Consider the following 22814-nt stretch of genomic DNA (forward strand, 5'->3'; position numbering starts at 1 on the left):
GCTGGGTATTAACTGATGCAGGTCCGGTTAAGTACCCTGCAGCAAGATGCACAATTGGCGTACAGCAAATACAAACACAAACACACCCACATTAACCACCCATCCATGTTCAACAACTGCTTGGACAAAGCAGGGTCGCGGTGGTCTGAAGCCTATCTCAGAGGCATAGGGTGAGAGACAGGATACACCCTGGATGGGATGCCAGTTCACTGAAGGACAATCACACATACCCATTCACTCACACATATGCAAAAAGGTCAATTTAGAGTCACCAGTTCATCTGAAACACATGCCTTTGGACTGTGGGAGGAAACTCACATAAATATGAGAACATGTAAGCTCTACAAACTATCCTAATTTAAACCAGCATCAAAGCACTACCCACTGAGCCGCCATGTCAACCCACACCCACATTAGTTTACATTAAATATAACAATGGGACCGTAATCCCACCAAGACAAACTATGGTGTAGTCAACATTCATGTGATCAAAGTGAACAGAATAAGACATTTTATGGGTTCACTCAAACAAGTGAACAGGGAAAGCATTGGGTGGGAGGAGAACTCACAGCAGGGGAAGTGGCTAAGTAAGAATCCCGGCATTTACTTCTGCTACACAAATACCACTAAATGCACATTTGTCTAATGGCTAAATGTCAGGCTATCGTCTCCATGAGGACAGTGGCGCAGATGCCAAGCGTTAACAGGTCATTAAGAAGCCAATCCACAGGAATGGGTGTCCTGGGTCGCTGGGGAGACAAGCGAGGCGCGGTGTGAACTCCCACTCAGAGAACTGGCACAGAGCCTGATAGCGGCGGTGTGAGACGACATCTTGACTGAGTTCTGGTGGGTGCCATGACGCAAGGCCAAATCAAAACACAAACAAAAAAACAGTAACAATCACAACCACAACAAAGAATCGCAGCAAAGTGCAGATGGAAGTGAAACAATAAGGAAACAGGACTACAATCCATAGGTACGAAGCCCAGGACGAGCCATGATGTTGCACCCTTGAATTTGTCACCCTTGTTGCCCTCTTCAGATTTAAATCTGTAAGCCATGTGATTTACGATGATGCAGAGTACCTGAATAATGCAATCTGAACAACGTAACTAGACAAAGAAAGAAAGAAGCTCTCTCTCAAACACGCAGCATGAAAGACCAACCCATGAGAGCTGTCAGCTCTGTCAGAAGCCCTCTTCCCACCCTCACACCCACATCCCCAGCCCACCTGAGGTTCCCTGTTTTGGAGAAGGGGTCAATGCACTCGTCCCTTGATAGAATCCGATGAGAGAAGAGCTTCTTCTCAGGATCTAAAAAGCCTGTGGAAAGCAAGATGGCAAGAAAACAGTTCAAGAAATGACAGCGCAGAGGGATGCGGCTGAGGGCCCCGCTTGGAACAGCATTGTGAAAAGGGGTAAAAAAATAAAAAAGTGAGGGCTGGGGACACTGTTCTGTCAGATTCAAACAAACATTGCACCTGTATTTCTCCTTCTAAACACCAAAACAGTTTTCATTTAAAGACCTGAATGAAAGAATTTTGAGCCTCTCTTTTCAATATTTTGCTTACATAAATTATCTGCCAATATTACCATTATTTCTTTTTGCCAGTACTATGCACTGCTGGAGATTGTAATAACTTAAACACAAGTTTACTTGTCCTTTTTCACCGTATTTCTTTAGAAGTAAATAAATAGAAAGCTAAATAAAATAGTGCTTTGATGATGCACAAACCCATGTGGAATAGAGGGAATGAGGCAAGATACAGGCCTCCTCCTACTACGGAGCAATTTGAAAAACGGTACCTATTCAGTTCTCGCCCAAAGAGGTGGGGGAAAGCTTTAATCACGGTGTTTTAAATAGGATCCCAAAGAACATTTGCATCACGTTATCAATTTGGTACCAGCGGAAACTTGGCATTCTCATTAAAAGTCAGCATAAATTAATTAACACCGAGCAACAGCATGTCATTACAATTTCTACAACAAAAGTATCACTATTTACATGGTTTGAACATATTTTGGTTCTGAATTTCAGCAGACTGAGTGTATATAAATGTAATATGTGTATAAAACAAAATTCCTGCAAGTCCTAATTTTTCAGGTTGTGTCAATTATCAACCGGCGCATAAAATAATTTTTGTCCAGTCATGTCAGGTGCTGCCATAAACAGACGAATGCTGCCTCCTAGTGGAAACAAGGGGAACAACCACACATAGACTCCTGCCTTAAGCAGCTCATTCCAGAGTTTCTGGTGTTATTTTTACATTTATTCATTTACCTTATGTTTTTCTCCAAAGTAACTTACATTGTTAAGCTCCTTACAATTATTAATCCATTTATTAGAGCTGGGTCACGTTACTCGAGCAATTGTAGGGTAAGTACCTTGCTCGAGGGTACTACAGCCGAAGGTGGGGATCGAACCTACAACCTTTTTTGGGTCCAAAGGTAGCAGCTCTAATCACTATACTATCAGCTGTCCCATACAAACAACACCACTAATGAACACCACCCTTTTCAGCAGAATACACTGCTGCAAGGCTAGTAAACTACAGTCCTGGAGGGCCAACAATGCAGGTTTTTATTCTAGGTGAACACCCAACCACCCGACTCAACTTTGTGGCTTTTCCAACTTAGCCCTTTTCTGGACTCTTCAGTGGTATAATAAAAGCTGGAAAACTGAAGGCTGACTGAGGTAAATGGCCCTGATTATATTATAACCTGATTTCACTGGATTAGCATCATTGAAATGACCCAGACAAATACACCGTTTAAACAGGTTTCCAAAGACTAATTGGATATTTCTTTAAAAAAAAAAAAAAAAAAAAAAAAAAAAAAAAAACTTTGGGGTGGGGAAGAATTAAATGGCTACCTGAATAATCTCAGCAGACATTTCCCCTAAAGATTCCCAGTGCCCCCAATTATATAATGCCAATTTATTTTTGCACATCCCTTGTGTTCCTCCTCTACTGAAACCCCAAGACGACAAAAAAGTTAAGCTGCCAGCACATTGCATAAGAAAACTGACACACACTCATTATTTTCACTTCCACCACAAATCAAAGAGAACACATTAATGTTGTTACTAAAAAAACATCCAACATGGTACAGCAGAGCAGCTAAGCAGGGATGGAAAACAAACCTCTCCAATGGGACTGAAATGTATTGAAGTTCCTGGCGCAGAAAGTACAGTAGTCAACACTCATTGTGTAATCACTGTGCAATCGTTGCATCCACTGCTCATCACAGTATGTTGTTTGTTATCCTGTAATAAGAGCTGAAGCCAGTCCTCAGCAGAGTAGCGTTTGACAGGGTGCCCAACAATGGGCAGTCAGGGACATTCTTCATCTTTGTTCATAGGCTGCATCGTGGAGTTACTGTATTTACATCCGGGGTACAACCACTAGGCTGTCAATACACCACTGTCACCAGTCAGTGCAGAAACCGTTAAACAGCATGAGCAGAACCTGAACGCTCCAAATGAGCATTTAATGAGGTCAGTTTTTTTAAAAAGAATACATTATGTGGGGAAAAAAAATTAGATGTGCTACAAAACTGCTAATATGAATATCAACAATAATTTAAACTGAACTATCCAAATGAGTTGTCCTCAACTGAGCATGGAAAGTAGCTGGCCGAAAATTTAAAATAAAGTTCTGAAAAATACAACGGGAAGTTTTTGTAACCATCTGCACTGAAGGGTCATTCCCTAATACTGCTGAAGCATGTTGTTCACCTCAGAGGTGTGAGAAAACACAAGGATAAAGGCTCAAATGCCTTCAGCCTCCAGCTCTGACACAAGCGCCCTTCCCCTAGCGTTGCTCCCCATCCTGGCAGACATACCTGCGATGGTGTGTGCATACAGGCGGCTGCCGAAGGTGAACACGTGCAGTTCATAGAGCTTGGCGATCTTCTCCAGGAAGTCCTTGCAATGGGGGCGCAAGCGTGTGTGTAGCATGGGCTCCCCTCGGCCCAGCTGGAAGTGGAAGATCCCCTGCAGAAACACAGAACAAGGGTTCCTGTACCAAAATGGTACGGGGGGGGAGATCTCTGCTCTGCGATAGCTGCTAAGAACACCGCATCGAAAAACGATCTGGTTATTTACAGCATTTACAGTTTGCATTCTTCTATCTCACATGCACCACGGAAGATGTAATTAAACTGTTATAATCATTACCTAGTAACTGCCTTCGCTTGCTATAGTAATGATGTCCATTTTGCTTGCTAACCATTTAAAATTTAAAATAAGAACCTCTTCTAGTTTGTAAAAGGGGAAACACATGAGAACTAATAATACTAGCAGTCAAATTAATCTTACGTTGCCACTATTAATAATCAGTTTAATAACTACACATGAAGTATGGAACACAGCCATGCAGATATTCTTGAAACTCAAACACTGTGCCATTAAATGCTTTTTGAAATTAACAGAACGTAATGTACCAAAAAGAAAATTAACAGAACGTAATGTACCAAAAATAATGTTTTCATTTATAAACAGCATAGCAGATTCAAGTACACACAGACATACAGTCACATGCACACGTGAGCACACACAGCAGCCTCCTACCTTGTTGGACATGTGCTGGCAATGCTGCTCTGTGGTGTGGATCAGTGTCTGGTCCAGGTCCACCATGAGCACCAGCTTGCGGTTCCGGTGCAGCCGCTGCTGGTCCTCCCTCCCCAGCTGCTCGGCTTGCTGCGCGAGGAGAACCGGGCCATGAAACAGCCCCTTACGACTTACATGTCTGGTGTGCGGCTTCACACAGAAATCAAACACATGGCACTCCTACAGTACTGTGCAAAAACCACTGGGATGTCAGTTCAGTTCAATACACACACCCACACATTTGCTTGTTAATTTCCTATTAGATTAGCCCCAAAATAATTGTGCAAGAGTTTGACACAAAAAGCACACTTTGGCACTCCTCAGGTCAGCAACTCACACACATTAGACCGCCAGATGTTGCACCAGGAGTCTCACCTCTGAGCTGACCATCAGTTCTGGGACGCTGTGCACCATGGACACAGTCGCTGTGGAGACAGGCGCTTGCTGTTTGCCATTCTTACTCTGCAGCCTGGGGGGCACACACATGGGTGAAGCTGTTCACACCTGGGACAGGAAGTGTCTGCGACGTGGGATTTTATGAAGGGTTTACTCACTGGGTCAAGTCCTGTCCACATTCAGCACACAGACCCTTCATCACAATGGGATGGCTGCATTCCTCCAGTCGCACTAAAACACCCCTGGTGAACAGGTAACCACACGGTTCAACGTGAACAAATGGGCACTGCATTCAAAGAGAACAACTCACCTCACCATAGCAACAGAGTTTAGGTTTAATAAAAAAAAATAAATAAGGTGACAGTAAAGTGTTACAGTGACGGCAGCGTTCTCAGATTTACTGAACAACTCTTTCCACTTTAGTCAACGTTGTTCTTTCTTGCTAGAAAAAGAAATCCTACGAAACTATACATAAAGACACTCATGGAGCACCATCTAGTGCTCACACCTTTTTACACCACATACGTTTAGCAAGGATCTTAACTATGAAAGCATGACCTCTGCACAACACTTTAATATCTTTTGATACAAAACCGATCATTTTTTTTAACCAGTGTTGTCTCCTGTCTCTTCATACTGTCCGCTGTCAAAAGTGACAGTGGTTTAACAGGGTGTGCACAGTATACATCTGAGAAAAGAAAAAAAAGAAAAAAAAACAGATGACTGTATTTAATAATGTTTCATGAAATAGCCCTTTGAACATTACATTTACTGTTGGCAAGTAAAAACAAGTTTTATTGCCAAACCAAACAGTTTTATTTTCCATGTAAAACCATTAATCATATTTTGGACTGCAAAACCACGCAATATTATTATAATTACAGGGCAGCTTAATGAAATGTTTTGGACAAAATTAAACTTTGTGGACCATCCAAATGTATGCGGGCCACTAAATACTTTACTGCAGCAAAGTAAAGGACCTTAGAATTTACCCAATGTACAGCACACTTTGCATTACAGGAGCAGAGAACATTCAAACTACACAACTCCCTGGTTAAATGGAAAAAAGATCTATAAGAATAATGAAGTATGATAACCAAAATGATTTATGGCAACTGTAGTCTGATGGGAACAGACATGGTCCAAACAGACTGCTAGCCAAAGCTACAAGCGGGACCCTGCTGTAAGAGCCTTAAATTTAATGAATAACTCCAGTAGTACGACACTGTACAAAAATTTATAAGTCTACCTTTTTTAATGTATTTACCAGCCCAGCTAGTGTTTGACAACATTTTTATTTCAGAAATATCTACCAGCTTTCAGTGAAAGCTATGACTGTCACTTAAATTGTAATTCCTGAATCTTCCCACATCTTGGGAAGTTAAAAAAAACAGCGCAGCAATGAGGGGTCCACGATTATAGTCACATGAAACCATCATCTCTTGGACAAAACAAGGTGGAAAAAGACCTGCGTGTGTATTGCAGTGAATTTTAAGGTATTTTTAAAGTTACACAGAGGGTTCATGCTCTAACAGGCTCATATGAACCAAATATTCATCTTACAGTGAATCAATGTAGACTAAGAATATATTCCCCTTAAAAAATAATGAAAACTGTCATTAATGTGAACCTGTGTGAATGAACAATTTAAATGCTATCTTCCAGATGTCCCTGTCCAGATGTTCACCTTTTGGCCAGGGTACCTTACATGTCACTGCTATAGAGAACACATACAGTGCTGAATTGTAAAACATGTGTACCTTTAACTCTCTGCCAAATGTTCTTATTTGTGGAAAGTGAATGCTGTGTATTTTGATGGGATCTTGTTTGTTTGTTGAAATTCATCTGTCTTCAGGTGGGGAAATGCAGCTTCCTGGTTAGACTCCTTCATAGTGAGACATGGTCACAGATAGGGAGCGATTGTGTGTGCGAAACATATAGTGGAGCCCTGTACTGTCCACTCTTGTCCATCTCTTTGTGAAACTGTTATTTAAAGCATGAAGATCATTAAAAATGCACTCAGAAGGCAAACTGCAATCTCATGTCACAGCACTGGAATTATTAAATGTGCATGTGAACCTGATTCCCTGGAGAACGTGATAAAGAACAGTCATCAATTTATGTGACTAATTTTAAATCCACTGCCTATCACATTTTGGCTACTCACTTCATCAGATAGCCAGTGACAAAAACATCTACAAATGCTAGAGGTATTTCACTTCTGTTGGTCAGCTATCATTCATGACTGAAATTCCATGAAGCTGATGAGAGGACTGCAGCATATTGAGGTTCTTTACACTGGAAGTACAAGAGTAACGTTCATTCACTTTTGTTTCTTTCCTTGTACGCGAGATAGGAGACCAACGGAATGCATGTCACAGTCTGCATAGTGGTGGTTGAGGTCTTTGAGGACAAAAAGCCCTGTATGTGTCACCCAGTACTGAGGCTGACAGATCCTGACAGTGAACTAAAAAGAATCTACAGTCAGTGTTTGAGGCCAAAATCCATCAACCACATAAATCATCTTAGCACTGACAAGTACTACCAATTGTGACATTACAGTCCAATTACTATTACAGTACTTTTACTGAAAAAACTTATGAGCAAGTATTTACATAAATTTAGACAAATGCTGTTAATAACCGCTGTTAAAATCATGCACCATTCCCACAGTGGGTAACAAAGTAGGCAAATTTTTTAAAAAAATCTAGAGTGATCTATATTATGCTTTACAGGAAACTGGCCACACACACTTCAATATTTAAAAGTGACATTTTTGCTATAAAATATAAAAAAATAATCATAACAGATGTGTTACATTTTACTCTGACTCATATAGATATGTCCATGTTTTGAGCCGCACACTTTAGACACAAAATTTAAAAAAAAAAAAAAAAACTAAAAAAGTAGGGTCACACCGAAAAGTGTACCTGAAAACTCATTTTCATTCCAGATTCCACTGAATACCAATAGGCTGTCAGTCCCGAACACAGTATACAAGTGTTATTGAGTACTGCTTCCTGCAGCTGCTTGTATCAAGTTCAACATCCTGGCAATAGCCTAAAAGACCCTCAATGAATCTACTCCCAAATACCTACACGAGGTGATGACTCACCGTGCCCCCAACCAGAATGCTATGTTCTTCCACCTCTGGCTGCTTGGTGGTGCCACTCACAAAAGTTTCGAAATTAAAAGTCTAAAGGCTCTCAGTTAAGGCTCCAGTGTGGTGAAATGAGCTCCCCCTGCCTCTCACAACTGCTGAATCCCTGTCAACATTCAAGAAGAGTCTGAAAATACATCTTTCAGTCTGACTTCACTCCCGAGCTCCTACCTGGTCTGCAAACTTTTTCTACATTACCTGTTAAAATAAAAAAAATACTCCCTATCAATTCTAAATATGGCAATTTCTGCAATGTAAACTGGCAGAAAAAAGTAGTGCTGAACTGAGCGACTGTACTTTGTGAATCGTGTGTCTGTATCTGTATCTCACCGTGTGTTGGTGAAAACCACCGCGGTTACTCTTGAGTTTTACTTTGCTTTGGAGAAATGTGTTTACTAACTGAATAAATGCAAATGTATTTGAAAGGGATCCCATGAAGGACACAAGGCAGACTTACTCTGGATTAGTGTAAAACATTAACTTTTTGCATTTTACACACAGGGACTATTCCTAATGGGCTCTACACACAAAGAGGCATCAGCCCCTGGACTTTGTGCGCCTCATGATTCATACAGAAACATCATGTGCATTGTGTTTATAAACAAAAAAGTTATGCCTGTTTGCGTCATCGTTAATGCGCTATAGCTCACTGCTGACGTCACGTGCTGTGCTCTTTGTCGCGGCGCGTGACGGTGACGGATTGACAGCTGCTTTCTACTAAACGGCAGTAACAGTAATAATGAAGTAAATTACACAAATAATACATTGATAGAAAATAGTTAAAATTAATACCTGAAGTGTCCTTATCATGGGAAAACGAGGACTAACGGTGGAGAGCTAACCGTTAGATGAGACCGCGTCAGCAACACACACTAGCGGCGCGCGCACACTGTGAGGCGCGCACGAGCTGCTCTCCACCGTCCACGCCACGGTTCCCCTACTGCATCCCACCGATTGCCCGTTTCTCCACCTACCCCGGGGGGACCACCTGCCCCAGCTGACAGCAAAGCTCCCGCACCACCCCGGCGCGGTCCGACTTGACCCTCTTCTCCGGCTGTCTCCCCGGCATCGGCGTCTCCAGCTCGGCTCCGGCCTCCCGCTCTGCTGCCACCGGGACGCACAGCGCCAGAACCGAGTCCACGTTCACCAGCGAGCCCGGCTTCACCTTCCACTCGAGCAGCCGGAGGGGACGAGCGGCCGAGCAGCGGACCTCCGTCACCGGCGCCGAGGGGCCCGGAGAGTCCGCAGGCTCCTCCATGAGCTCCGCACCCCCGAGTCCCTCCGAAACCTCTGCGACGGAGCGAAGAAACACTTTCTTTTGTCAGAAACAAAAAAAAAAACGCACCGATGAGGCGAAGCGGAGACACAGAAAGAGCGGGAAACCGATCGCGGTGAACCGGATCACCCGGAGTCTGACGAGGCAACACACAAGGACACACGGCGGAGCGCGAGCGCTCAGGTTTGTTCGCTCTTCCCGCCCGTAAACAGGAAACACACGCGCGAGAACACGGCGGAGTCGGAGCGCTTCCGGGACACGCAGCGCCTCCTAGAGCGGGAGCCGAGGCGTCCGTCGCGCTGTGCCGACTGTCAGTTAATGTTTGTTTATTTTGACCGCCCTGGAAGGTCGCGTGTTCTGCGGCCTGCCACTTTGTGTTTGGAAAAAATAAATAAATAAATAAATAAATAATTGAACCTTCTAGCTCACATCGCCAGGAATATGTCCAGCTCATTTCGTCTGCTTGGAACCTATGACTATGTTACATGTGACACGGTAATGTCATAGTAATGTAATTAAACAAACTAGGGCACATTATTAAATTATTGCATATTTTCATCTGAGATGTGATCGAAGTGGTGATGCAACGTGATGTAAATATCTCCACTACAAGTGATACACCTGCCTCTGGGGCATTTAAACTTGCCACTTACGCCATACAGCTGTTTAACTGTAATTTTCCATTGTAAAATAATAGTAATGGAGGTTTTTTTAAATACGTATAATTAAATATATACAATGACAAATATAGGCTAGAATTTTATGCCAAACTTAGTCAAAACTATTGCTCATCTGGTTTAAATCGATAGAAAAATGTAACTGGACAGATGAATTTCATGTATTTCATAGTGAAGCAAGTAACATAACATTTTATTGCCATTGTAATTATTGGTTCCAGTTTTAATTGTCACGTATATTCGAGGGATACAGTGGAATGTTTGTGCTACAGATCTCTCTTCCTACAGTAATTTACATTGGGGGGGTGGAAGGTAATAAACAGATTGGAAGCTGAACAAAACAGTGCAGGACTAGGTAATGTGGGGCAGTGCAATATAATAGTGCAAAGACAGGACGATCCAATACAGTAGTTAAATTCACAGTACTGGGCTCTAGTATAGGAAATGGATATTTACATGTTAAAGTATGTGATATAAGGGTGCAAGGTGGCAGTGTGCAAACTGACAGCAGGACGTGACTATTGCAGTGCAGATGGCACTATTACTATTATTGTTGCTGTTGCACGCTCCAACATTTTTTACCAAATGACATTTTACATGAAATTTTCCTCATGGTGGAATGTGAGAGTACTGTATAGTGCAGCACCTTCTGCCAACCACTAAGTGTAGCTGTTTTTTCTCGAAGCGCAATGAATGACGGGTGAATCGCAGCCCACTAATGCCATGGGGTAAATTCTATGTATGAACGTACCGGCAGAAATGTTCACAAAACGAACGAAGGACGAGGGGGAATTAACAGTGGTTTTATAGCAGTGCGATTCGAAGTTTTAAAACGTTATTGTGCTTGACTGATTTGAGATTTATAAGAACCATCCAGCAGTGTTATTTCCAACGAAAGAAATAATTGCCATTTTAAAAAGGCTCTCTCATTCGCTCACTGTAAACTAAATGTAAAATAAAAACGAGAAATGAGTTAAGGAATTGGAATGAGGTGCACTCATGACATATATGTTTAGTACGTTTATAATCACCCAGTGTCGAAAAAACGAGAAACTTCTCTGTAGTTGTGGATGATAAAGCCTGAGAAATATTGTCAAACATCGATATTTCCCAAATCAGAGTGGGTTCACAGCTTGTGAGGTTTTGGAAGGGGGCAAAAATAACAGCAACACGCACTCGCTACACACACAAGACTGAGCGGTACCAGCCGGAGTTTGTAGGAGCAGCGCAGAGCGGAACTTTGCCCCCCAAGAAGCGGCGGAAGAAGATCCACCGGAAGTGCGAACGACTCAGTGTCGAACGATTCAAAGTGTTATAAGAATCGAGAGCCTGACCCAACCTGTTTTATATACATTATTATATTACATCGAGGGTGTAGTGCGGCGGGTCTTGGGTTCGGGCCCTGCTGCTACGGACTGGCGTCCCGTCTCCTCGGCCCTGCGCCCTGCACTGCCGGGTTAGACTCCGGCTTGCCGCGACCCCGCTCGGACAAGCGGTTGTTCACAATGGATGGATGGATGGACGGATTATTACATCGAAGGAAGTCCCTCACCACCTCCACGTGATCTAAACTCCGAATCTCATTGGCCAACTTTCGCGTCATGATGTAACCGGTGACGTATCGATGTTTCTGTGTAGGGACCCGGGGAGACAGGAGTCGCGTACGTTTGGGTCATTACTGTATATCACCCTAGTGAGGTCAGTGTCACGCTGCACACTTGTGAATCGGAAAGTGTTCGACTACGGAGGATGGCCGGGGTTCCCTTTAGAGTGGTAAGTCTACCGTGCTGTGCTTTGATTGCTATGTAATCATAGCGTAGTAACACATGTGACATGAGATCATGTTCGTGGAGGACGTGTCGTGTCGGCAACGAACGCGGCGTCACTCCGCGGCAGCTGCGCGAAAGTTAGAAGCCCGACCGACGACCGAAGTGGAGGAAAAGTGGAGACGGCAAGTGTTTCTCCAGCTCGGAGAGCCGTTACGTAGCCCGTGTGTGTGTGTGTGTCCTTGAAACGCAGTCCGAAGCTCGGTTAGACCATCACTGAATTCAGTTGTTTATGAATCAAAAATTACAGGAATAACACTGATTTTATGATCGTAGATCTCTTTACAGCCCTGTCTGTCACGGTTAAAAAGGTGGCTACCAACCAAGTATCGTGTCTTTCGGCGGCTTCTACACTGACTAAATTGATTTTTTTTTTTTAGTTGGTATGTATGTTAATTATTAATTAGATTAATAGTCCTCGCATTTGCCGATCCATTCATTAATCATTATTTTGTTCAGGCTTAGACTAAATGGCTTTTCATTCATCGATCTACTGTTCACACAGATGCCTTTCTGCAGTCATCTGCAGTTATGCCATGTGAACAAGTGCTTGTGCCGTGCCGGGTCGCGGTGAACCCGATCCTACCCGACAACACAGGGGTCAAAGCTGGAAGGGGAGGGGACACACCCAGGGCGGGACGCCAGTCCATCGCAAGGTGCCCCAGAGCAGTGTCCTGTCCCGGGTGTGTCCCCTCCAGCCTTGACCTCTGTGTTGCCGGTGTGTGTGTGTATTCACTGTAATGTGTATTACTAATCTGTACGATCATATTTACAGTTTTTCCAAGAGTCTGGTGTAATTCTTTACTTTGTGGACAGTGTTGAATGTTTGTATTTTTCAGGCTTGAGTGAAATGCCAGATTCGTGGCTCTGGATGTGTTGTGGAGTTTTGCTGACGAACATGTGACGAGCGGCCTGTCCGAAATACTGCTGCTGTTACGGTGTTCACGCGCGTTCGCAAAAGCTATCGGAAGGTGAACGAAGAAGAGGACGGATGTTTGCGTTTCTTTCTCTGCTGGGGTCACTCGCTGACACGCTCGGGCTCTGTTGTGTAGCAAATCCCTGACGAATTTCTCACCTCTCTTTAAACCTGTTGTTCGACCTTGATGAATTTCTCTCTCTCTTTTTTTTTTTATACAGCTTCAGTAACAGTTCCGTTGATCAGGTCCGATCAGCGGTCCGATCTTCAATCTTCCTCAGGTTCCCTTTCGCTTTTCCCTATTTCAAAACTGTGCCTTGGCCATAAAACTTCCACAAGTGCCAAGCTGTTTAGCAGAAAGGAAGCAGTGGCTTCTTGGCACGACTCAAATTTGACGCTTCTGATTTATTCATGTGATTGCTTTTAAAGTGAATTTTTCCTCCGTGTACAATTGCGTTTCCCTCCCGCTGCTTCGAAAGAACGTCGCGTTTTTGTCCGGGTCCGGTCCCTGACTCCGAGGGCCTGTCTGTAAATCATGGTGTCTGAAACATGTTGTGCTCTGATACAGCTAATGCAAACAAGCCCCTGTGGACCATCGCCTGTGGCCTTGCCGCAGCGAAAACACTGGGCCGCTATTTAGGCTCAGTCAAAGTATGAGGAGAAGGCCTCCTCTGGGGTTGTTCCTTTTTTACATTGCAAGTATTGTCATCGACCATTTGCCGAATTAGTTCAATGCTCGGATCCCACGATCAGAGAGAGCTGCGAGTACCCGCGGAACCACGGTCCTGTAGCAGAAGTTGAGTATGCAGTGATGGGAAACGGAGTACGTTCAACTTCTGCTCTGTGATCTGAAATATGCTGTGACAACACATACTAGATATAATAGATTTTACTTTGTCATTGTTTATGAAATGAGGTTCCATTTATCTGCTTTTAGGCCTTGGTGAGGATTAGATGAAGCTTATTTATGCTCTAGTATGTAGAACTGTAAAATTGAAAGATGTACGCTGGTTCCTCACTTGATGGCCATTCAGATTATGAATGTGCAAAGGTGCCCGAATTCTCCAGTTATTTTATTTATTCCAGTTATATATTTTTTAATTGTTTTATCCACCGTTCTGTTTTCGAAAATTTCTGTCTATGGTGGAACTAAAGCTGCTTGTTTTTCCACAGGCAGTACAACACACCCAGACAGAATAGAACCAGGTGTCTGAGACCTCCTTCACTGAACTCACTTCCATAGTGTTTACAGCTTGTGTCTAGAGTTCCTGCGTATTGGTGATCAATAACATGATGGCGAACATCACACGTTTAAGGAATGACTCGGTCAACAGTTGGCATCAAACAGGAATTTTTGGAGACAGTGATTTTTTTTTTTCAGTCATTTAAAATGAGTTTCTATTTATTGCTCAAAGGTAATAAATACACTAGCATGTATTGACTATAGATTATCATTTCTGATCAATTTAATGCTACCGTAGTGAATAAAAAGTATCTTTCTGTCAAAAACATGAAAAAGTCTGGGTGATTGCAAAACTTTTGAGCGCTAGTGTGTTAAAATGAAAAGTTTTTATTTACAGTGAGTTCTTTGTGTTGTTTTATCTGTTCTACAGCTGCGGTTATGCAGGCGTCACCTGGCACTGTTGCGCGGCTGTGCGCACCCAGACACCCGGGTGTCACTGCAAAGACAGTTCAGTTTGCACAGGTAAGTGTGAACACCTGCACTCTCTTCGAGCATCAGCCACCAGACCTGCCCATCCAGGATTTTTATGATGTCAGTTTATTCTCTCATCATATGGTAATTAAGGTTTTGAAGTAAATAACTCCAAATACACGTCACTTAATAAGCTCGAATAAAGCAATTGACTTCCTTAATGTGTGCAAAAGAATGTAATCGTTTTAATCTCTGCCAGCTGTCAAATGCTGTAAATATTTCACCAAACAGTTCTGCTCGTAACAGAATTATGTTTTGCTCAATGGATGGCACAGTGGTGCAGCAGGTAGTGCTGGTGCCTCACTGCTCCTGGCCTGTGCATTCAGCTCTGTGTGCGCGGAGTTTGCATGATTTTCTCCTGCAGTCCAAAGACGTGTTTTTCAGGCATACTGGTGACTCTGAATTGCCTATAGTATGTGTTTGAGTAAAAGGTTGCGTGTGATCCCCTTGCAGAAGACTAACGTTCCATCCAGGGTGTACCCTGCCTCGCACCCTGCGCTTCCGGGCTAGTCTCTGTATCACTGCAGCCGTATTGTAGATAATTAAGTAATGAATGCTATACAAGATGTTGGCCTAAAGTGCCTTTACACTTGTTTTAACAAAGTAAGCTTTAAGTGAACCTGACTTCTTAATAAAATCCTGACTGTTGAAATTTTTACAGCTGTGGAGCTAGAGATTCACATGTCTTGACGTAGTTTCCGCTGTCCCATGAGTCCAGCGAGAGAGCTGGGGAGCATTCTCAGAACAGCATGGTATATTGCATCCCCATGTGCTCAAAGCTGTGGTTCAGCACGGTTCACTCTTCACCGCAGCCAGGCTGCAGTGCTGGAACCTTACCGCAAATTGTTTCTCGCACAAGAGGGAAAAGCAGAGATTTGCTGAAGATGATGCTTCTGGGAGCATCGGTCGGCGTGCCCCTAGTGGTTGGAGTCCGGTTCGCCGTGTCCGAGCCTCGAGAGAGACGGAAGATGAAAATCTTGCTGGAGGGAATCGGCCGCTTCTCGAGGTGTGTGTTTTGCTGCACTCTGGAAAAAGCCAGAAGAGATCTAAAAGAAGCAGTACAGAGTTCACTAAATAATATCTATAAGTAATGTATATAATAAATAATTTACATTTGTTCATTTAGCAGACGCTTTTCTCCAAAGCGACGTACATCTTGGCGAAAATACAAATTTGTGCATTACATTATGAGAAAGAGACATAGTATTTATTATTATTTATTGGGTATAATAATTCTAATATCTCATACTGCCATGTCTCTTGCGCTGGAATTTTGCAGATTGCCACTTGTTGCCACACAGAATTTATATTGTTTGTTAATTTAGTGCTCGCTGTTTTCCGAGGTGACTTGCAGTGTCAGTTTTGTGCCACGTAGACGTTCTTGCAAGGTTACGAGATAGGAGCACGACGGCCGAGGATGGAATCTTGCGCTGGAGCTAGCGAGACCAGCCGACGGGTGCACATAAGTGTTGGGATGAAACAAAGGAAAAGGTCCGCAGAATTCCATACAAGAAACTGTTACGAGGGAATTAGACTTCGGCGAGACTTTATGAGAGACATTACGAGTAAGCCAGATGTTTAGACTCCAAGATAATGTGTGGGGAGGTGCATCTTCAGGACACGATGAACAGCGAGGAGGCTGTTGTGTGGAAGCGGATGAGCGATTCCTCCTCGTGTCCTGGGTGAGAGGAGACGCGGAGGGCAGACAGGCAGCGGCAGCAGAGTGGAGGTTACCTCAGGGACAGTAGGGGAGATGAAATGATTCCATTCCACTTGGAATCTACATTCCATTTTGACATGTATCGCTGCAAGACGGCTTCTTTTTTTAAAAAAAAATCAGTGAAATTAACACCTTGCTTTGAAATCTTGTCTCACAGGTCTTTATATGTGGGAATGGTGATTTCTGTTGATTACTGGTGGACGTCCAATGTAACACTACGTAGCACAGATGAGGTAAGTGTTGCCTGTTGGGTAAAACACACCTGCTTTTTTGCACTCTGAAGGTGGCAGCTGGCGCTAAAAAGGCCATGGCCAATGGAGGGTCCTGCCTCCGGGAGCGCTGACCTTTGGGGTCAGATCCTAGATCCTAGATTTCAAGGTCCTAGATTTCGATTGTTTATGCTTAGAAACAAGGAGAAATCTGCAGGCCATTGTGTAGGAGAACTAAATATGATTCTACTAAAGCATTAATGCCATTTTATTTATAGTTATTCATTTAGCTTCTGTTTTCCTCCAAAGCGACGCACTCGAAGCGCAGGTGATCTTTGACCTATGAACATCTGGATTTATGACAGCTTATTATTTTATTTTCAAGTCCCGATGTTTGCTAACAGTTCATGATGACCTCTGAATATGTCGTGCAACTCTCACTTTTGCAAAACAGCATATTTTCTATTGACTCAGCCAGTGTGTCTATCAGCAATTGCATTTTATTTGCCAACCGTTGTTTTATTTGTAGGTCATTTTGTTGGTAATTTCATTCCAGGTACTTTTAAAAGTAAAACAGCCATTTTAAATGTCATTTACATGGCTAGTGAGTGAAAACTTGAGTATTTTGTTGGTGCAGAAAAGAAAAAGAAAGTTAGAAATTTTTAGAAATGAAGGTAATAATATTGCAGCATGAAAATATAGTAGTGTTCATTATATTATTATTCTGTATTAGTACAGTTGTAATATGAATAATGTGTGAAATTTGGGGAAAATATAACAAAGGCCTATTATTCAATGTAGTATTCGTGCGCGTTAATTGTTTACATTTGTTCACGGTTCATATAGAGTACTGTGCAAAAGTCTTAGGCACTTAGATGTTTCTCAAAGATATTTGTTTTAGATGGTTATTTAAACACACACAGTCTGAAACCACTTGTCCCGAGTGGGGTCGCGGCGAACCAGAGCACAACCCAGCAACACAGGCCGTAAGGCTGAAGGGGGAGGGGACACACCCAGGACGGGGCGCCAGTCCATCACACGACACCCCAAGCGGGACTTGAACCCCAGACCTACCGGAGAGCAGGACTCGGCCAAACCCACCGTGACCCTGCTCGGGAAAAGCAGTTGTTGACGATGGATGGTTACTAAGCTTTGTAGGAAGTTTATTAAGAGCATTATTGTTGGAGAAATTCTCACTTTACAGTCCCCCCTGCAAGTGCCTAAAACTTCTGCACGGTACTGTAATACAACATAAAGGGATTTGCAAGGTACAACAAAGTCGACTTGCGGTGAGGTCATGGCAAAGGAACCCCGTCTTAAGTCCACTACCTGTAAATAAAAGTGCATTTCCCAACAACCTTAAGAGGTGGTAACCTTCCAAGGTCCTTAAAAATTGAAATAATGGTGTTATGTAGTGATGTTTAGCCACATACTTTTCCCATTCTGGCTGCAACGATTAAATGGTCCTACAGATGGATGTATGCAATGTGCTTCCTATGTATTAAATGAAGTCCTGCCCACCCCTAGGAGAGTCCAGCTTTTCAGGAGGCCATGTCAGCATGTCATCAGAGGGCGGCGGACAGCATAGTGAATGGGGCTGTGCAGAATGGAGGCCTCTACATCAAGCTTGGCCAAGGTCTTTGTTCCTTCAACCATCTGCTACCTCCAGAGTACATCCGCACACTGCAAGTGCTGGAAGACATGGCGCTGAACAGGAGGTACAAGGAGGTGAGGGCAAAGCACTCTGGGAAGTACAGGGAAGTGAGGGCATTCAGTCAAAGGTTCAAGGAGCTGAGCTTTTAGGCACCAAGTAGGAGACACAAGGACATGAGGGCATGTGCACTGAGTAGGTAGGAGAAGTAGATGAGACTGGCTATGTTACATTTCTGTGGTAGGATCCATGGACTTGGTCTACTGTGGCAGTGGTACTGCTAGCTGCTACAAATTAAAGTGGTGGTACAGTAAAACAATATAAATATTCTAACTTCATCCATAACCCTAAAATTCCAGTGAATAGACTGTGGGGAAACCATGTAGCTCAATCCCTAGTTCATCATAGACCTTCAGCAGCAAGCGCGGCCCTTCTGTTTTCCACGCTATCAAAGCCTTTATTGATCTGAGTCATGGGCCATGGGTTCTGTTCGCTTATCTCCTGCAGGTAGATGCCCTGTTTCTGGAAGACTTCAACACGACGCCAGACGAGATGTTCAAGAAATTTGATTATGAGCCAATAGCGGCAGCAAGCTTGGCTCAAGTACACAAGGCAGAGTTGCATGATGGGACTCCGGTGGCTGTTAAGGTCTGTAAAGCTTTTAATTAAAGGAAGAAGTGTGACATTTGATGGAGACTACTCAATAAGCAATGTAAGAATAATAACTTTTAATCTCGAAACCTTTCCACTCTTTTGTCATTTCCAGGTGCAGTACATTGACCTGAGAGATAGGTTTGATGGCGACATCCGTACACTGGAGATCCTGCTGGATATCATTCAGTTTATGCACCCCGGCTTTGGATTTCGATGGGTCCTCAAGGTCTGTTGTGTATGGGGGGCATCATTCGTTAGCTGATCTTCTCATTCGGTACCTTGTGGCATGTCTGTGTGTTGCTAACCGGCCATCTTTCTGGACTAAAGTTACTGTTGGACAGAAGAGGCCACAGTTAGATGGTATGTTTTTGACATTTATACACGCGCTCTTTTCAGGACCTGAAGGGAACGCTGGCTCAGGAGCTGGACTTTGAGAACGAGGCTAGGAACTCCGAGCGCTGTGCCCGAGACCTCAAGCATTTTAAATTCATTGTTGTTCCCAAGGTTTTCTGGAGAGAGACCAGTAAGGTCAGCTAAGACTCTTAACTATATAAAGAATTTAAATTCTCAGTGTAACTGTGGATTTGTGGATGCTGTGAACAGCACTGGAGTAAGAGAGGTTTTCTGATCGGCTCTTTCCTTCCAGAGGGTGCTGACCGCTGAATTCTGCGAGGGCTGCAAAATAAACAACATTGAAGAAATCAAGAGGCAAGGGCTCAGTTTCAAAGATGTAAGTTTGGACGTTGGCGCGAAGAACACCTTTTGCTTTGATGCCTCCAGGGCTTTTGGGTTAGAGGAGAGCCAGTACCCAGTGGATGGACTCTTGGAATGCACCAGGGTATCTGATGATCTTTACCTGCTTTCCAGGTTGCTGACAAGCTGATACGGGCTTTTGCCGAGCAGATATTTTACACGGGCTTCATCCACGCCGACCCTCATCCTGGCAACGGTAGATCCACGATGCTCAGTTTGTTCTTGTTGAGACAGTGGCTGCGTCCTAAAGTGCTCCCTCACCCACTCCACCGCCTTGTGGGTGGACACTCTGGGACCAGTGTGTGACATCACTGCGACTTCACAGACTCGGTGGCAAGACAGTCAAGAGCACTGGGCAGGTTATGCCTTCTGGCTAATGTTCTGTAATTTAGAAAAGCTTTTTTTTAAGCCCATGTCCATTAGAGGATATGTCCTGATATTGTAAGTTTGTTTTGCAGTTCGGGGGGTAATTTGGGACTAAACCATTGAACTGCATGTTTCCTGCGTGAACAAGAAAAAAGCAAACGCCTGATTGTGCTGTTTTCGGCCTTGACCGCTGGGATCAACGGTTGTTTTCATTAGCGTTTCACAGATACACAGCTGGCAACAGCTTGCAGTATAGCGGTTAGAGCCACTGCGTTGGGACCTAAAGGTGTTGCAGGTTCGAATCTGACCCCCAGCTGTAGTACCTTTGAGCAAGGTACTTACCATAAAATTGCTCCAGTAAAAAAAATGTACCTAGGTGAATAAATGGTTAAGTAGTAAGTATTGTAAGTAGCTTAATGTTCTAAGACACTTTGGAGAAAAGGGTCAGAAAAGTGTAGACTATTTTATGTGAAGAGCTGGATGTTTTATTATTTAAGCAATAGACTAGTATGTTTTTTTCACCCTGATAAGAGTTAGATTGATATTCTGAGAGGGATTAAATAATACATCGATTTCCCAAGAGATTCCAAGCCTTCGGGGCTTTTGCCGCAGTTGCTTTTTTCTTCAGCTCTTGCACATTTCCTCAGTCGCAAATCATTATTACTCACGTTTCCAGTGCTGGTGAGACGAGGACCCGATAAGAAAGCAGAACTGGTTCTTTTGGATCACGGCCTTTACGAATTCCTCAGCAAAAGGTGAGAGACCGGTGACGAGAAACCGGCCCCGGCAGCGATCTCAGCTGCGGCTGAACGAGTACCTTGTTTGCATCGCGTGTTGATCGCATGTTCTGCTGTGCTTTCAGTGACAGGGTGGCCCTGTGTAAGCTGTGGCGTTCTGTCATCCTGCGAGATGAAGCAGGCATGAAACTCCACGCCAGTGCCCTTGGGGTTATAGGTGAGCTTTCCAGTTACCCTGAACTATCCCCCCAAAAAAAAAAAAATGTGTAGAAATCACCCAAGTTCAAGCTAGGGTTGTGCTGAGAAGGTTTTTAGGCATCACTCAGAAGCATTATGGAACATCAGAACTACCATATGCTTCTCGGGAATGGTAGACACATGCTGAGATTTAGGAACAGATGCACATGTATTATGAAATGAATTTCATACATTATTCATGCATCTTTGTTCAATATGCACTGAAGAAGGGAAATCAGAACTAGTGCACTGAGATTCTTACTCTGCCCACGTCCTTCTGGTTGGCCAGATTACCACCTGTTCTGCGAGCTGCTGCTGCAGCGGCCGATCAACATGCGCGAGCTGGGTCTGGCCAACATTTTGAGCCGGGAGGAGACAGCCTACATGCGCAACATGGCCGTGAACCACTTCGAGAAAATCATAGAGGTGCTGAAGTCGCTGCCGCGGCCTATGCTGCTGGTGTTCCGCAACGTGAACACCGTGCGCAGCATCAACATTACCCTGGGAGCACCTGTTGACCGCTACTTCGTCATGGCTAAGAGGTCAGTGTCCTGCGCCCACACGCTGCCCGTCGCAGCCAAACGGCTCGTTTCTCTAGGCCCGTAAATGAAGCCCGTGATCGCTGCCGACAGGTCGTCAGATAATGACAACTATTTCATGTAGCCGTCTTGTCATTCCTTTCGTTTTGTATGTTTAGCAGCGTCTTATGCGTGTAGTACGCCTCCGTGGCTGAATAACCTGAAGGTAGAATCGGCTGATCTGTAACCATAAGGCAGCTTTGTGGCAGCTGATTTGCAAAAAATACGTATTTATCTTAATTTATGGGTCCTTTGTCCAAGACGACTTAACAGTAGTAGATGATGCACTTGAGGATTATTTACTCATTTATATAGGAGGGTTTTTTTTTACAATATCAGTTCAGAGTAAGTACTTTGACCAAGGGTACCGTATCAGGAACGGGGATTTGGACTGCAAACCTTAACCACTAACCTACCAGCTATCCCACATAACGTGCGAATATGTACAGCTTTACGAGTGGTGCGTGTAGACCAGCCTAAAATGTCACCGTCCAACCTTCATTATGCAGGATGTTCATCTGCTTCCTACATTTTCTCCATTTCTCAAACAGTGCTGTGAGGGGCTGGGGGAAGATACACGTAGAGGATTCTGGCCCGTTACCCAGGCTCCGGGTATTCCAGTGGCTGTGGTCAGCATGGGAGGGGTTCAAATTTGAATGTGCGCTGAGGTAACAGACCCCTTCTCCGTTTGACCCAGGAGCTTCTCCAATACCTTGGTGTGCCTCTTTATAAAGCCATATTATTACATAATTAAAAGTCCCATTTTCTCTGCAGGTCAGAGATGGCAAAGATGAGTCTGACCAGGTCATTGCTGAAAATATTCTCTTATTTTGGCTTTATAACACTGGATGAAGAATTTCATCAGTACCTCCACTGAATGGATGTTTCTCTTTTACCTCAACGCATGGCATGGTCTGTGTGCCCACCAACGTGAAGACCAGTTGGACGGACCTGCACACGGTGCACCTGGTGTTTTTTGAAGAGCTGGAATTACAAATGACAGCGGAAACGGATGGCCCTAGCCTGGATATTTGCTACCCAGAGGTGCTATTTGCACTCGGTCACCAATCCGCCCTGGACTATATGCATGGAAGTAGCATCAACTCAATGTATTGTTAAGATACGTTGGAGGGACAATTAATGGCATAGGATAAAAGCACCGGCATCGATGCTGGACACCACACGCCCCAGACAGTTTCATTTAACGGCACATTCAGCTTCTTTGCACCGCAAATTTAAACAGCCAGTGCTGAAACTGATAGCTGCACGGTTTATATCAAAGTCCTTATTGGCATATTTTAATTTAGGAATCATTAATATGATCGTTAACCTGGTA

General features: G+C 43.8%; 2 protein-coding genes across 4 annotated transcripts in view; one reads left to right on the forward strand and one right to left on the reverse strand.

The window, feature by feature from the left end:
* The window catches only part of ctdp1 (CTD (carboxy-terminal domain, RNA polymerase II, polypeptide A) phosphatase, subunit 1), a 78850-nt gene extending 69357 nt beyond the window's left edge, over positions 1-9493 (reverse strand). For both annotated transcript variants that reach the window (XR_001964907.2, XM_018727168.2), the window contains exons 1-6: positions 9139-9493; positions 5163-5246; positions 4984-5077; positions 4570-4698; positions 3843-3993; positions 1232-1322 (exon numbers count right to left, since the gene is read on the reverse strand). Coding sequence is in view for 1 of the 2 variants with exons in the window: in XM_018727168.2 (XP_018582684.2) it covers positions 1232-1322; positions 3843-3993; positions 4570-4698; positions 4984-5077; positions 5163-5246; positions 9139-9422 (833 nt within the window). In the remaining variant the exon portion in view is untranslated. The remainder of the gene's footprint in view (positions 1-1231; positions 1323-3842; positions 3994-4569; positions 4699-4983; positions 5078-5162; positions 5247-9138) is intronic.
* A 59-nt stretch (positions 9494-9552) lies between these two features.
* adck5 (aarF domain containing kinase 5) lies at positions 9553-22665 on the forward strand. 2 transcript variants are annotated; one of them, XM_018727171.2, is made up of 15 exons: positions 9553-9623; positions 14473-14564; positions 15433-15579; positions 16451-16526; positions 18030-18230; positions 18661-18801; positions 18920-19033; positions 19204-19335; positions 19454-19537; positions 19675-19756; positions 20603-20681; positions 20789-20880; positions 21190-21442; positions 22030-22146; positions 22253-22665. In XM_018727171.2, exons 3-15 carry the CDS (start codon positions 15458-15460, stop codon positions 22353-22355), a joined length of 1596 nt encoding a protein of 531 aa, XP_018582687.1. In that variant the 5' UTR covers positions 9553-9623; positions 14473-14564; positions 15433-15457; the 3' UTR covers positions 22356-22665. The 2 variants fall into 2 exon arrangements, with proteins under 2 accessions (XP_018582687.1, XP_018582686.1); XM_018727170.2 differs by lacking the exon at positions 9553-9623 and adding an exon at positions 11597-11890.
* The last annotated feature ends 149 nt before the right edge of the window (positions 22666-22814 follow it).

The sequence above is a fragment of the Scleropages formosus genome, chromosome 23, assembly GCF_900964775.1.
Source record: "Scleropages formosus chromosome 23, fSclFor1.1, whole genome shotgun sequence".
Lineage (NCBI taxonomy): Eukaryota > Metazoa > Chordata > Actinopteri > Osteoglossiformes > Osteoglossidae > Scleropages > Scleropages formosus.

Excerpts from the sequence above, each read along its gene's own strand:
- adck5 (XM_018727170.2), top strand. The coding sequence starts at position 11,867 with ATGGCCGGGGTTCCCTTTAGAGTG. Across the intron at positions 19,034-19,203 it reads GATTTCGATGGGTCCTCAAG|GACCTGAAGGGAACGCTGGC; the intron begins GTCTGTTGTGTA and ends CGCTCTTTTCAG. Across the intron at positions 19,336-19,453 it reads TCTGGAGAGAGACCAGTAAG|AGGGTGCTGACCGCTGAATT; the intron begins GTCAGCTAAGAC and ends CTTTCCTTCCAG.